Genomic DNA, 17,710 nt, shown 5'->3' with positions numbered 1-17,710 from the left:
CTATTTTTACAAGACATTTTTCAAGAATAATTTTAATGAATTCAGATTTGGTACTTAAATATTTAAAGCATAAATAAATGTTTACAAAATATTTTTCGACGATTATATTAATTAATTCCATGCTTCTCCAGCTGAGGAGAACAGTGGAATCTCCAGACGCACTTTAAATTAAAAACACATTTTTCAGATGAAAATCAAACTCTATTTCTTTAAAAAAAAAAAATCTAAAGTGATTTCCCTCCAAATTTGACGCATTTCCTCACCAAAAAAAAACAGGGTAACTGGAAAATATGACTTAACAAATCGCTCATCTTCATATATTTTTATGCCGCTCACTAAACATATTTGAGTTACTTCACTGGAAACTCAAATATGCCAGAAACAGAAGTCAAATTGGCACTTACCTCGTTGTACGAGCAAAATTTCATTTATGTTGCAATCAATTGACGAATATTATTCTTTGGAAAACGATGCCATCTCTATAAAAGCAGGTTTTCCATAATTGTAAGCATTTAAACTCCTCCAATTAAAATAAATTTTCCAATTTAAAGATTAACAAAAAAAAAAAAAAAAATTATAAAATTTGAATTTTTAAAAAAAAAATGAAATTGAAGAATTTTTCTGCAGAACTATTACAATTTGTTAAACTTACGCCATAAATTGATTTTAAATTTTACTTCTCTAAATATATTCATATTAATATTGTTATTAAAAACACATTTCCCGTAATTTGGCGAGTTTCTTCAAGCAAGCAATGCCAATATTCCATCAGCATAACTGAAAAACTTGTGATAACAAAAGCGTCAATCTCCAAGAAAACAAATACATTTTTAAGCCGCTCACTTAATGTATTTAAGTCACTTCACTGGAAACCCAAACATGCCAGAAGCAGAAGCCGAGTTGGCACTTACCTCGTGGAACGAGCAAAATTTCATTAATGATGCAATCAATTAACGAAGATTCTTCTTTGAATAGGAACGCCATCTCTATTAATCGAGGGTATCCCTAAGTTATAATCATTTAAACACCATTAATTAAAGCAAACATTTTTCCAATTAAGAGATTAATAGAGTCGAATTAAAAATAAACTCAGCTGGCGGATTGAAGCCCTTTGTTTGCCAAGGACTCCAGGAATTGAAGAATCCTTCCTCCGAAGGAAAATTTTTATGGATTTTCCCGTATATGTTTTCTCCGGGAAAACTGTTTGCTTACGGGCGATAGGAGAACATGGTATTGCTCTTTGTGGATTAGATGAATATTATCTCTTAACGGAGATGGGTTAATATCAATATTTTGTGGAAGTATATGTCTGGTGGGGGGGGCGGGAATTGGCCAATATAATCTTCTTATAAAGTGTTGTTGATTCTAGAAAGATTTGGTTTTGGTGGAAAAGCCGCTTTCGTTTCATTTTTTAGCCGTCGCCGGTTGATTATTATTTGATAATGCGTTCTATATGATAATGGAACTGCTATTAAGCAATCAGCATCTATATTTTCCTTTATTACGTCCGCACAATTTTTCTGAAACGCTTTTTTACAGCAAATATAGTCTCAGAAATAAAACTTTGACGATTCAGCAATCCTTGAGCTGTTTTTCGTCACGAAATCAAGTGATTTGTGACGAAACGCGAACTCATAAACACATGATGAAAATGTTTCCTCGACTCGGAGCGTCATAGCAGTGCATCGTGGGAGATTGTTCACTGGATTGACGAAATTAGAAGGAAGACTATATGGTCGAAACTTGAATGACTATATAAGGCAGACCGGGTGTAGGGTGGTCGAGGAGCTGGCCCTATGCCAGGTACCAGGAATACACGGTGTTGGAATCTCGCTTCGGGCATGGATGTAACGTATTTCTTGGTTCTATTTGTCCTTGTGTTGTTGATGCGACGTTGATCTACTTATATGGTGTCTATGAAAAAGTCATTAGCAATACCACTCGCTCGATATTATTATTATTGGAATAAATAAAGGAATGACGAAATATTTCTTATTTTTTGACGAAATTCGTTTCCTTTGAAGTAGTGACGATAATTATTTCTTCACTTTGAGGAAATTTTCGCTCGGTTCGGAAACGGCTTCGTCAAAAACGAAGAAAGTTTCGTGAAATTTGAGTATCCATTTTTTACAGTGTAGTGCAATTTCATGTATAGTTCCAAAAGCTGATTTAAATACAATACCTATAACAATTAATCTTATTAGACTTCAATTTTAAAACTAGTTATGTATATATAGAATTTTTTTCTTCCTCTTCTTTTTTATCTTTTGTTTCATAAACAAAACATTTCAAGTAGTTCATAATATGGAGTACATAACTACTGTTTAAAAATATCTTATCAATAGTTTTAGAGAATCGCCCCACGTATGCTCATTCAGCATGCAAAAAAAAAAGAAAAAAAAAAAAAAAAAAAAAACGAAAAATAATAATAATAAGAAGAAAAATAATAATAAAAAAAAAAAAAACGGAAGTGTTGTAGTTTTCCTCTGATGTAATAGCACCATATTCTTCAAGAATTAGTTCTTGCCCCTCATTTATAAAATAGAATGAAAGAGATATTTTAAAGGGGAAAAAAAGTATCAAAGCAATGATACCGTTATAATCTAAGGATAACATCGAAGCTAGCAGGTCAAAAAACATTCCGTTCAGTACGCATCTATATTATCAGCAAACATTCAGGTCGAAAAACATTCAGTTATAGAACTTATTTATAAATAAAATATTAAACATAACTCCTGATTTTAAATTCTTTATCAATATCTTAAAGCATCAATTATCGCCTCGCGTTTATAAAATAAAAGGGTTTTTTAAAGGAGAAAAAAGAACAGTAATAAAACAATGATACCATTATACCCAAGAATAATATCTAACCAAGCATGATCAAAAAACGCAATATTCAGTTAAAATACGCATTTTCAAATAACATAGGAAACGCATCTCCTGATTTGATTTTAAATGTCTAATCAATATTCTTAAAGTATTAATTAGCGCCCCACGTAAGTAAAATAAAAAAGGGTTTTTTTTTAAAAAAAGAAAATGCAATGCATGCGATGTTAAATAGGAAACGTAACTCCTGATTTTAAGTGTCTTATCAATATTTTAAAAATATTAACTATAGCCACGCGTTCATGTAATAAAAAAGAAGTTTTTTTTTTAAAGAGTTAGAACAGTAATACAACAATGATATCCTTATACTTAATAATAATATTGAAGTTATCAGGTCAAAAAGCGCAATATTCAGTTATAATACGCATTTTCAAACAAAATAGGAAGCTTAACTCCTGATTTTAAAATTCTTATCAATATTCTTAAAGTATCAATTATCGCCACGCGCTTATAAAATAAAATGGATGGTTTCTTAGAAGGGGGAAAAAACCGTAATGAAACAATGATACCGTTATAATCTAAGGATAACATGGAAGCTAACAGGTCAAAAAACACCTGATTCAGTTATAACAGTGTAACACGCGAGGCGAACGCGTGTTTTGATGATGTCACCTGTTGTAAGATTCCATCTCTGTCAAAATGAGTATTTAGTCGGACGAAAGCACCTGCTTATACGCCGATGGGCAAACTAGTTTGTTGTCACGCGATCTACACGTTTATCACGTCTATTTTTAGAGCAAAAGAAAGTAGAAAGCGAGTATAGAATTGCTTAGCAAAGACAGAAATTAAATCACGATAAAAAAATATATTTTTCTACAGACTTTCATTTGTGGATAGTTCGAAAAAAGAGCGCAATGTTTAATACCTGTTAATACAATGTTAATACCTGTTTACAATGCTCATTACAATGTTTAGTACCTGTTTAATACAATGTTAATATTTAAAGAGATAGTATTTTCTATTTCACAATTTTTATCTCTTTGTTGAACGCTGTATGCAATATTACTTGCAATGTTAAATACAAGGTTGAAAGAAATTGACTTTTCCTGCGATATTAATTTTTTTATTTAATAATTTTAATGTTAAATTTTATAAAAATTGTTGGCATAAATGGTTGCTGTTTAAGTTTTTTCCCGTCTATGTTCTTTGGTTTTAGCTTTCTGAGCCTCGGTAAGTTTGGGCCTTGGCATCGTTTTTTTTTTTTTTTTCTTTTTTTTTTTTTTTTTCCTGCTTCATCTCTAATTTTAGGAACCGTGTCAATCAGTTTGGGACCCTCTTTATTTGTGACATTCACCTGAATTAGTATTGAAAACGATCCGGTTTGAACTGTAGGTTAGAATTTCTGATTCTTAATTAAAACAACAAAAACAAAATTATCGTTCAAATGATGAAATTCTCCTTTATTCACAACTCAAGAAGTATTTATGGGATATCTCTGGTCCCATATCTCAAACATAAACTCACCAACTTAATACATAACAAAATTAAAAGTGAAAAAAAGAATTGAAAAAAATATCAAACAACAGCGATCGCCATAGCAACGCATGCAATGACGACGCATGCGTACTATTTACTATTACTCTTGAACACAGTTAAAAAGTGTGATGACGCCCAAATAAAGTGCGCACGCCATCAAACCCGAAACAACACTCATTTTGCAAATGGGTAAAAAAAAACTATACCAAAAAATTATATCAGTTTGTAAGCTTATAGTATGTATAGTTCGCAATAGTTCGTAATTATATAAAATCAAAAAGTATGTAATTTTGCTGTCACATAGTTCAATATCAAATATCAAAGATAATATCAATTTATAGACAGATAATGCAGCATGTTAAATGCCTGGAATAATATCAGCTTGTAGGCCTATACAATTCCATACAAAGTACCAAAAATAATATCAGCTTGTAGGTCTGCAGTCCTAAATCAACTGTTTTTACTAATTTAGATTTGCTGAATTCGAATATAAATGTTGGCTCCTTCGAATTTTGACCGGTGGCTCAGAATTCAAGATGGCGGCCAATATGGCGGATATTCACTCAATAATATACAATATTTCGTCACCTTGGACAGATTTTTTTTGTTCACCTAACTGCTAATTTATCGCAAAATTATGTGATAGCCGTTATAAACTGTTTTAATAATTACATCTTTGCTTTTGTTTAATAAATTCTCTATAAAACTGATGATTTTGCAAAAATAACAGGCAAAAAAAGAAAAAAAAATATTGGTTTGCTGATTCTGCCGAAACAGTATGAAAATCTGTCGAAAGAATTAATGAAATATATGTTTTAATAAGTACCCTAAATTAATCAAAATATACGAAAATTAAAACTTAAATGATATAAATCAAATATGAATTTTTAAAAAATAAGATAACAATTTCTTAACTGCCTTAATGAAAAGAAATTAATTATAGCCCTTTTTTAAATCTGCTATAAATTTAAATACCATTACATCCCATATTGTCAATAAAAATTTTAAATTATAAATTAATTTTTAAATTAGCGATAAAAAGCTAAGCAATTCTAATTGCTGAAAAGTACAGAATTAACGACAAACGAAGAATTAAATTCAATTTTTTTGTATCTTAATTTTTAGTGTAATCGCGATGCTGCTTAATATTTTTTTTTTAAATCGAGCGAGTTTTTCTCCAAAGCAGTATTAGAAGTAAAAGTAGTACCTAAACATCAATCTTTTAATCACGTGATGATAGAATGGCCAATGATTGACGACAAAATTTTCAAACCAAGGTTACAGCATCCAAAAGTCACGTAAGCAAACCAATTGCTATCTATTTCCAATATTTGCGTATCAAAGCTTTATTAATCATCGTAAAAATTTGATAGCGTTGCGGCTCATATGAAAAAAAATGCTTTCTTATTCAATAAATTAGTCATTACCCTTAGACACGATATAATAATCTAAATTAATAGATTTCGACACCCTAGGTCAACGGTGGGTTGACCAATCACTTAAATCAATTGACCTATCAAAAAAACAGAAATAATGAATTATCTTTATCTATGTATCTTTCATTACCCTAATCACGGTAAATTCTCATTATAAAATTCTCCTTTAGTAAGAAAAATGAAACACACAGAATTGACCATTATCGAATGTCCATCATCAATACCTCAACCTCGCTATCGGTTTGTCAAACGGCTACTGAAAACATCCATGGTGATGGATTTGATTTGGATTCCGGAAATTAACGGAAATAAGTGCCAAAAATACAGAAGCCAATGGTTAGTTAATGGAATATTTTCGGGTGAAAATATCGCCAACTGTACCTTATCAAGGAAAAAATAAATCGTAAATCCGTCTTTGATAGCTGTTGTAGCAATTTGTTAACAAGTGGGGTTGATATGTGCGAGGACGATACTTAGGGGTTAAAGTTGAGATAAACAACTCGAAATTCTGGGTTCTTTATAGGTGGTTTGTTACTCGTCGCCAAATAATTGATTTGAATTGTTTAGATATCTATGCATGAGACTGATAATCAACAGTTTGACTAATGAAGCTTGCATAAATCGAATGTTTATTTAAATTTTATTTATGATCGGGAAATTTATACATTTCGGGATCTAGAGCTGATAATGTTCATTATCGTTGTTTAGTTTTTGATTTTAGTAAAGTAATGAAATGCATCAACATTCACTGACCACGCAGTTAACTTTAATTAATCGGAATAAAAAATAATTTTCTTTGATTTCATTATGGCAACAACTATGCATTACGATATTTAGAGCAAAGTGCGATAAATAAACGCTTAATAAATGATAAGAATGTACATGAAAAAGAAACTTCTGTTTGATAATGGGTTTAATATAACGGATCTTGAATACTGATACTTAGAACATAGTGAAGAGAAACTTTAAATAAATGATAAAAACATGATTTAAATCATAAAAGAAACATGCGTTGTTCGATACAATGTATAAAAACATAAATGAATCACGAACTTGATACTTAAAACATGGTGAGGATATGCATTAAAAGAAAGAAAACAAAAAAGCATGAATTAAATTATGAAGAAAAAAATGTGTTTACTGTAAAAAATTCTGTTTCAAATTATGGTAAAAAGTACTAAAAAGTGGCTGTATTTTTCGCTGTGAAATCCATTTTTACCGGAACATGTTACGGAACAAAAAATCCGATATATAAATTTTTACAGCAATAATTACGAGATATTCACTGAATCACATTGATTAAATAAATATTATGGAAAAAAATTCGGCGTAACATTTGGCGATAAAAATGGATTATACGAATGATACTCTCAAAGTGCCGGTACTTTATATCGCAATTTGATTCGAAATGTTTTGAACTGTGGTTCAGTAGATTAACACAAAAACATAGATAACATAGTGCCCGGATAGAACATCAAATAAATGATAAAAGCACTTTTAAAAATAATGAAAAAAGCATGGATCTAAAAATATGTTTAATAAAAGGGAAAAATTTATATCTGTAAAAAACTGTATTTTCTTTAGAATTTACATTAAGTTTTTTTTTTTATAACAGTCTTACGTAAGTTTTATACTATTTTTCATTTACTAGTTAGTTTAAAATTTTGTTATTTATTATCAATTATTTATTTATAGTTTTTTATAAAATTAGGCAATTATTTGATGTTTAAAAATTTTAACATGGTTAAGAATTTATGTAACGTTTTGTAAATATCTATATATATAAAAGAAAGTCGTGTTAGTTACTTCACTTATAACTCAAGAACGGCTGAACCGATTTAGCTGAAAATTGGCAGGGAGGTAGTTTAGAGCCAGGAGAAGGACATAGGATACTTTTTATCCCGTGCGATAAACCGTTCCAGCGATATCAGTGAAAGTCGAAATGGAATTTTCTGATTGGTTAAAAGCTAGCCATTGTTTTAAATTTTGCTATAAACGATTCAATTTTCAAATATCTTGAAGATAACAACAGTGATATTTTCTATCTTATAACTCTATTCATTTAGAAAAGTAAATTAAAGTAAATTGCATATACTTTAATTTTTAATTCGCGCTTTTCTTTATGTCAGGTGAGCACAAGCAAGTAAAATCAACGAGAATAGATTTCTTAATTGTTGGTCGTATCACGGATTCAGTACTGTGAAAACTGTTTAATAAATATAAAGACAAAAGCAAATTTCATTCAAATTGCACGTTTTCAGAAATATTTATATTTAGTACGTAATTTTAGGTTAGCAAAATTAAATATACTTTTCGAAGATTTCAGTGCTGTGACAGTTGTCATTTGAAAACTATTAGTTTGTTTGTTTATTTATGCAAAGTTTTCGAATTCATCCATTTTATTTCTTTCATTTATAAAATTGATTTTTGTTTTAAATCTTATAATTTTCATATTTCTTATTCATCTCATTTTTATTGCTCTTTTTATTATTTAAAATATGTATGTGATATTTCGATTTAGCAAATTTGCGACCACTGCCAACTTTTACATTTCTTTTTCGTTGTCAGAAAGAATATTTGAAAAAATATGCCGCCTAAGCAAATCGCTCTTAGTCGGTCGACATCTCAAGCGCGCAAAAAGAGAACTACCAGTGTTTCAGAAACATCGGAGCAACGGGAAAAAGACTTGAAACTAATCGAGAACAGAATGCTTTTGCTCGTTCCTTAGAAACGTCTGAGCAACAGGAAAGAAGACTGTCAACAAATCAACTACGAACTACACAAGCCCGTTCGTCGGAAACATCAGAGCAACGGGAAGCAAGAATGAAAACCGACCGAGAACGCATTTCGCTATTCAGACGCTGCCAATACTCTGATTTGAATTTCAGTGCATTTCACTATGATCCGACAACAAACTATAGTCTTCCCCCAAGTGTCATCATCGGAGAAATATATCAATTATGTATGTTTTGTAATGCTCTCAAATTTAAAAATGAAACAGCTGAAATTTGCTGTTCTAGAAGCATACAGAAACTACAAGATTTTACGTCGCCTGCCGAGACATTATCAACCTTCGTATCAGGTCAAACAAACCAATCGAAACATTTTTTGGCGCATATACGCCGGTACAATTCGTGTTTCTAAATGACTTTATTCGGTGCTACACGTATCCTGAACGAGAATTACATCCCAACATTCAAAGTGCAAGGCCAAATTTATCATCGTGCAAGGATCACTTCTTTCAATGCCTAACGCAGATCATAAATTTCTACAAATTTATTTCATGGATAACACAAATGATCAAGTCAATCAACGTTGTCAGGTAAACAATGGCACTAAACGAAAAATTGTTACCGTATTACAAAAATTTTTCGATCAACATAATCAGTTAATTAGGCTGTTCACAATTGCCCTAGACTAAATGTCATCCGATATTTACAAAGTTGTTATTAGAGCTGAAAAAACACCTGTAGGCCACCACAAAGAAAAATACAATGCGCCAACATTGGATGAAGTGACTATTGTTATAGTTGGCGAAGAATTTACCTCCCGCGATACAGTTCTTCATCGCAGAAATCGTGACGTTCAAAGAGTTCTCAGAAATGTATCGATCATATGATGCATTGCAATATCCTATTTTATTTTGGTGAGGAGAGGAGGGATATTATTTTAACATAAAATTAAGAAGTCCGCAAACAGGCGAGAAAACCAATAAGAAAGCAAGTGCAATAAGTTTTTATGCATATAGATTAATGATTGCCAAAACGCTGATAATCATACTTTAAAATGTCGACAATTAGTTCATCAATACATTGTCGATATGTATGCGAAAATTGAAACTGAACGCCTACTGTATATTAAATTAAATCAAACCAAATTACGTTCAGAAGAATGCATTCATTTACGGGATGCAATAATTAATGATGGTAACGTTAATCCTAATGATGTGGGGAAAATGATTATATTGCCGACTACATTTGCAGGGAGAAAAACTTGGACTCCCTGCAAATGTAGTATTCATACATGTCTGAGTATTCATACATGTGCCTTGGACTCCAAGGCACATGTATGAATACTCACAGGATGCAATGACATATGTTCTCGCATATGGGCTCCTAGATTTATTTATTACATTTACGTGCAATTCTGCTTGGGTTGAAATTAGAGATATTTTGTTACCAGGACAATCATCATCGGATCGTCATGATATTACAGCACGTGTGTTCAAACAAAAATGATAATCTTTACTTGATTTCATTGTGAAGCGTCATGTTTTTAGAGAGACGCGGTGTTGGGTGTACTCTATTGAATGGCAAAAACGAGGATTGCCTCAGGCACACATTCTAATTTGGCTTATTGAAAAAAAACCACCTTCTAAAACTGATCAGATATCAGCAAAAATTCTTGATGTCACCATAGATCCAGTCTTATTTCAGATCATTGTCCAAAATATGTTTCATGCTCCGTGTGCATCACCATACATGTCTGTTTGAAAATGCACTAATGATATCCTAGAGAATTAACTGCTTTTTTTCACCATTAAATAAATTTTGCATTTCAAATCATAATCGCAAATGTCATTTACACACTTAAATACAAAATTCAAATTCAAATTGAAAGCGTTGCAACGCACGCAGGGTACAGCTAGTTTATCATAAAACGTAGCAAATTTTATTTTTTATCTTAGTACATATTACTTTATAATAAAGGAGGTAATATTTTCAGGTCCCGACGGAGCCGGTTTTCTTTTACATCCTTTTAGAAAGCCAAAAAGAATACGAACTGCATTTTCACCTTCACAGCTTTTGAAATTGGAGCACGCATTCGAAAAAAACCATTATGTTGTTGGAGCTGAAAGAAAACAGTTGGCACAAAGTTTAAGCCTCACAGAAACACAAGTAAGTCAATAATTATCCTATCTATGTCATTAACAGTTTTAATAAATATTCGAAGAAATTCTATTATTGGGTACTTCAAACAGAAGATCACGGATGCCTACACATGTGACCATTGACGACAGCGACAGTTGATCGTTTCTAAGCAAAATGGTGCGTTAAAGTTGAGCTAAGTTTCTCCACATAAGTTAGAAAGTTAATTTACGTGTTGAAAGTTAATTAAATACAGTGTCGTATCCCACATCGTATTAGTCGAAATATAATTCTTCCTCGTCTAAGTCTTTTACTTAACTTTGATTTATTATTTGCTTATGTATTTTATTGTAATCGTGATATATTTTTGTTTTGTGTATCTGGCAACTTCGATGCGTAATTAGTCTGTTTATGTTCTATGCGACCTCCTGCCTGTCTTTGTGTTAAAAAGATGTATAGAGAGAGAAAGAATCTTTCTGAAAAAATATAGAATGCGTCACTTCAGAAAATTGGTACATGATGGGCTTGGGTTACTCGAAATAGAATGGAAAGAACAGTTGCGGACATAAACAAATGCTACATTTCATCAACCGATCAAGGTCGAGATACCCACATAACGTCACTTACAAGTACCCTATTAACTAAACAAAATAATTAGACCTATTAACAAAATCTATTAACCAAATAACTAGAAGCATCTAATAATTAGAAATATATTATAATTAGAAATATGATAGAACAATCCAACAATTAATTATGCAGGCCATTAGATAATTCTGAATAATTAGAAATATATTTGAACATTATTAATTTATTGTTTCATCTATACATTGAGAAATAGTTTATTTGATTCATTGGTCTAGCAAGAAAAATGTTCAGTAACAAGTTACGCACACGGGGGAAAAAATCTGGTAAAATTATCGTACTGAATATAATGACGTTTCTGGTTTAAAAAAAAAATAAACAAACCGTAATTCTGTCTAACAAAACCAAAATATACAGTATTTAAACTATACATTTGATAATAATTATAGTTCTTATTACCAGATATTTAGTAAAAAATGCATAGCTGACATGTAAATTTATTTGAATATATGATTTTTATGCCATGTTCTAGAGTTTTTCTTCGGAAAGTTTTCCAAGTTACCTCAAAATTTGAATGAATATTTAATGAATTCTTCCCAATTTGAGTGACATGTTTGGCTATGAGCGCAGACGAAATTGCTATAGTTATAGATATAATGCGACAATATTGCACATTTTCTTCTTCCCAAATCTGATAGTATAAAATTTACTGTATCCAAAATTATTTTCATGTACTACGTTTACAATAAACTATGAGACGATATTTATTAGTATTCATACATAATATCCTTTACAAAACATTATCCATTATTATAATGTTTTTTCCTCCAACGCCTACATGATTGACCCTCGTCATTCAGCAATCAGTAGGGCAGATTTGTTGGCTACTCTTTCAGGAGCGCCGTATTAGGTGAGGCAACGTTGCTCCCACAGTAGGGACAGATAGTACAAAGAATGAAATAACATTCATGCCTTGTCCGGGATTCGAACCCCATGATCTTTTTAATGTGATGTCAGATCCCTGTCCACTACACAGTTCAATTATTGTTAAAATATAAACTGGATTAATTTCGCTATCTAATTCTGAAAGAGATGATTTTTTGGCGTCCTGAAAAGTTCTTTAAATACGTATACTAGACAATCGTTAACAAATGCAGGAGGCACTTTTTCTTCATACTATTTTATTCAGGAACTAAAAATGCCTATTAAAGTTGTTCTTTTCAAAGCATTTTTAAGGTGTGTAAGTTAGACACGAATCCTCAATTTTCGGTGTTTAATTGATATCGTGACAAAATCTAGTGCGGACGAATTAATTTGCTAGTCATACAAGATAATAATATTATAGATTTCCTTTACAAATCTGTCAAACCAGAATATTTTTTTGCTTTATAAAGAATTTAATGGAAGAACATATAATTGATAAAAATCGTTCATCTTTAGAGGTCTACCCTATCCCGATCGAACTCAATTTTCGAAGGGGAGGAGACAGAGAGGGAAAACTCTAAATATGCTTTTGATCCTTTTCATTTAATTTTCAAAAATAAACTGATTATGGATATTTACTTCTAATTAGCACTATGTTTCGTTACATGTAAAATATAAGGCCGTCACCCAAACAGAATTTAAGATATAAAGCATACAGTATTATAAAATCTTCATTAATTTTTTCTCACAAAATTACGCCAATGTAATTCTTCAATCAACAGCTTTTGAAAGATGTTTAAATCGTAAACAGTTATTAGATTTTAGATTTTTGATTAATATCTTTATTTTTATGCTATTAATGTTAAAGGAAATTTTTAGCGTCATCAAATTTGCTTTTCATCAATTTAAATTGCAATTAAGATTAGATTTTTTTTAAAAATCTAAAATCTGAGAAACAGGAATTTTTAAATTTCTTACTCAATTCCACCAATCGTAGCATTTAACTGGTTTAAAGATTTGAGGAAAAATTCGTAGAACTTCTGAAAATTATCAAGCGCAATTTCTCCTTATCTAACAAAACGACCCTTATTCTGTTCGTTTTTTTAGAGGTACTGCTCTATTTATTTATATTATATCATCAAAAGTTTGTTAAATATAAAAAATATTTGAAAATTTGATCTAGAATTCAAAATGGCGAGTATAGAGGCTTCTTAAACTGTATGTTTTTCTTACATTAATTATTAGCCATTTGCGATTCCATAATCGAAGAAAGGTAATGTGCAATTTGTATGCAAGTTCAACTTATGTTTTGGTAGCAAGACTCGTCAAAGTTATCTTGATTACCCAAGTCACCTTAATATCTGTATTTGATTGATATTTAGGCGAAATATCGCATGGGCGAATTATTTAATTACTCATTAGTTGCAATATTATTGAAAATTTCATTCCGCAAATCCGATAAATTCCGATCAAAATATTTTCCTGCAGTATGTTCACGAATAAAGAATTCAGCGGAAGAACATTATAAATGATAATAATCGTTCACTTTAAAACGTGTTCTTTTCACCAATGACCAATGGTCAATTACGATTCCGTAATAGAAAAAAAAAAGTAATGCGCAATTTGTACGCAAGTTCAACTTCTTATTCTTTGGTTGGTTGCATCAGAAAAGCCAGCTTCCTACAAGAACCTATAAAAATATCTTTCTTAATATCCTCTAAGTACATATCGCGAATGGAACTCCTTTACTTTTATGATTTTCAACCCTTTTGTCCTGATGGCCCATGGAACTTTTCGGTCGAACAAACTCATGAGCCCTGATTACACCGCTTTTATGCATCGCTGAAGCGAAAAGATTCCTCATTTGAAGCACAAACATATCAAATGTGCAGCCGTTTGGGAGATATTAATGAATTACAAAAAAGGGAAAGAGGATATACAAAAAGAGGACCATCCGCCTAATTGGGCGACACTCTTTCCCTGCTATTAACTACTTCTCTACCCAATTAAAAGTTAGAGCCTAAATCCGCTATTTCATATTCAAATTAAAGTATTGCCCAGTACTCACAATTCATAATGATTGTTCATGGCCTATCAGCGAGCAAATCTACAGTGCCGACCAGCTGGTGTTTAGCAGCCACGACTGCCCCTTCGTTAGCCACTTCCTGACCATGTTGTCATACACTTTGTCCTCAAACGGTGGCATCAGACTATAATTGGCAAAAAAGATTCTATTTCGGTCGCAGGTGATTTCTAAAAGTGGACAGGCGTAAATAACTGTTATTGCTTAAAGGCGATATTTTGTCTTTGCAGGTGATTTGGGTGGGTTTGACCATTTCGCTGTGACAAAGTACAGGTGTATGTGCACCTCTGAGAATGTGTTTGTAGAAAGAGACTGGGAGGGGGGGGGCGGTTGTTTAGATGTGATGTTCTTATCAATGTCCTTGCGTAACTGATTTATGGAAATAATTTCAAACAGGAAGCGAATAGCTATAATCTGCTTATATTTTCCAGCAGTGAATTGGCAGTTGTTTTTTAAGAAATATAAACAGTAGTTGTAATTAAATTAATTTGGACGACAGACTAATGCTACTGTTTTTGGAAAGCAGAATTTTTTCTCTTTCTCATCCCCAACGAGATGATGAAAAAAAATGACTACTAAAAAATGATTATTTAAAAAGACTATGATTATTGAAAAATGACTATTTAAATATGACTATCTTTATAGAAAAAAATGACTATTTACTACTCCTCTCGTATGATTAAAGTCATACTTTTTGAGAGAGAGAGGGATTTTATCAAAACAATTAAAGCTAAAATTGCATTCATAATCACGCGTAATTAATACTGTGGAACGCCGATTCTCGGATTTACCGGCTTGTCCAGTTATCCTGGTCGTTCAAGGACCATATGTTTTTCCTATCTTCTGCAAAAAAGAAAAAAGAATTACGAAAGTGTTTCTTTATTTCTAGAATGTCTGAAAGGGGTGGAAGAATGGCTTGTTTTGTCCCTTGATGACTTTGAAAAGAAACTCACTTTTCCCCCACCCAGTTTCAATGTGGGGTGTCAAGTAATTTCTAATAAGGAAACAGGTTTCTAATAAAATTTTAAAGAATTAAACTTTTAAACACGCTATTTGTAATATGCTATAATAGGCACTACAACAATTGCTTTTCTATGACCTGGAAAAAGTGTGAAGGGAAGTTGCGGAAAAACATTCTCATAGCAGTTTTTTGAAGTTACCCAATTATCCGGGTAGACTAGACCACGATTGGTCCGGATAATTGGGGCTCGATTGTAATTTCCCGACAAATATATGACAAATAGCTTTATAATCATGATTTATTTTTAAAATCTTCAATAGTTCGCAGATATTAAGGTAATATAACAAGAAACATTTTCAAATTCTTCAAAATATATATATATATATATATATATATATATATATATATATATATATATATATATATATATATATATATATATATATATATATATATATATATATATATATATATATATATATATATATATATATATCACTATTTAAACGTAAGCAATAATATTTTTTTTTACGTATTGTACTATTAATTTTCTAAAATTTTCGCGTGGTTAGAAAGTTCTCATTTGAAAATAATACTAGAAGATATATTATGCAAACTTGCAATTTTGGAAAAGATGACTATATCGCCTGAAAGCCCTTTAACTGTATTTCTTAAACAACATTTATATAATAAGACTTTATTCTGATTTGGTTGAGATTTGCTCTGTGTAGAATTTAAACATTTATTTCCTTTGGTAGAATTTTATTGTCTTATATTTCTCAGATTATATGATATCCTAAATGTTATTTTATAGTCCCTTCATGAACTTTCATATTCTTAGATTTTAGAATTAATTTTTGTAACTTTTAAAAGTATACTTTAAGTATTTAATTTTTTCATACATGAAATTGTCTTGCAATTCACAAATTCTTGTGAGAGAAGCAAAAACTACTGTTTAAAGAAAATTAAAAAGTAGAATAAAACTTTATTCTTTGTTTTCACTTATTCAGGTAGATGATAAACAAATACTTCGCCTTGTAGGAATAAAACCTAAAGAACCAAAATTTTCTCCATCGATGTGATGTTAAAAAACCTCGTATAATCAAATATTTCCCCTAGCTGAAAAACTAAATAATTTACTAAAAAAGGTACAAAAATGTTCATAAAACAATACAAAAACTCACTACTATGGACTTAAAGATTATTAAATTTTATAGTTTTGTAGTTCTTACTTCAGTTTTTTAAACAAATTGCGGTTTTAATTTTAATTTTTTTTTTATGTTGAGCTGCTCAACTGATTAATTAATGCATTTTGGGACATGTTATCAGTTTGATCTGAAAAAAGTAAAACTTTCCCGCAAAAGGTTGTTGTGGGCCAAGGGTACCATAGAGGTTTCCGTCCCACAATTTTGTAAAAAATTGGATAATCGTGACAACGTAGTCAGCATTGCAGACTGGCTATCTTTACTTACCAGGCAAGCATCCGTCTGCAGCTGTGTGGACTTCACGACGCCGCTTGGGATCGAACCCTAGTTCTAAACAATGACGGTTCAGTGCTTTAACAACTAAGCCATCACGGCAAAAAATGTTCACAAAAAAGTACAAAATGTAAGCAGAACTTTATTATTATTTAATTTTTGTAATTTTTACTTTATTTTATTGAACAGATTATTACGACGCTCTCTAAATTAATAACGAATCATTTTAAAGTTAATTTTTTATTTTGACCTTCTCTACTGATTAATTATTACGTGTTGAGACACGTTATCAACACCCGGCTTAATTGAGCAATAAATGTTGGTACCCGTTTAAGTTAGGGGCCGACAGTATTTATTTTATACGTTAATCTGCAATTGCTGATTTATTTTTGAATTACTAATACGTAATAAATTGCCGAAATTACTAATACGATTTTGGGTTTCAGTTTTCAGTATATGGTGGTTTATTTGTAAAATAATTGAAAACTTCCTGGAATCATCTGCCTCATAAAAGTTCGCATATCTTTATAATGATGAAATCTAATTTACGTAAGCATACCATTTGGATAAAGTTCGCAGATTCTTTTCATTGGGTGTGAAAAAAATCACCATGATTAATTAATGATAGAGAGTAAGAATGCATTTGTTTTTAATGTTTTAAAGACCAATTTTGTTTTCTTTTTTGAAAGTTTTTTTTAAACATTTTATGGTTTATGAATTTTTAATGTTGATATTCTATTCGTTTCATTTATAAAAAGCTTACCTTTCAAAAAACTTAATATGGGATATTAAACGAAAATAATCTGATCTGATCGAATTTTGTTTGAGTAAGATTCTTAAAATGAATTATTGTTCGATGTTTAGTAATTATTTGAAAAATCTCTCTTTAAAAAACATGCTAGGATAATCTAAAAATATTTCAAAACTTACCGGAAAAATATTATTATTATTAATAATAATAATAAAAGAAAGAAACAATTTTCACAATCATTTTTTTTTCTTCAGAAATTAGT

At 30.8% G+C, this 17,710-nt stretch overlaps 1 protein-coding gene across 1 annotated transcript in view; it reads left to right on the top strand.

Moving 5' to 3' along the window:
• The window catches only part of LOC107437265 (uncharacterized), a 76,960-nt gene that overhangs the window by 15,407 nt on the left and 43,843 nt on the right, over positions 1-17,710 (top strand). The window contains exon 2 of the mRNA XM_016049198.4: positions 10,524-10,696. Within this exon, the coding sequence (XP_015904684.3) occupies positions 10,524-10,696 (173 nt within the window). The remainder of the gene's footprint in view (positions 1-10,523; positions 10,697-17,710) is intronic.

The sequence above is a fragment of the Parasteatoda tepidariorum genome, chromosome 9 (genome assembly GCF_982258835.1).
Source record: "Parasteatoda tepidariorum strain Cologne lab strain chromosome 9, Ptep-v5.0, whole genome shotgun sequence".
NCBI lineage: Eukaryota > Metazoa > Arthropoda > Arachnida > Araneae > Theridiidae > Parasteatoda > Parasteatoda tepidariorum.
The sequence above is the reverse complement of the archived record's forward strand: the minus strand, read 5'-3'. Positions and strand labels throughout refer to the sequence as shown.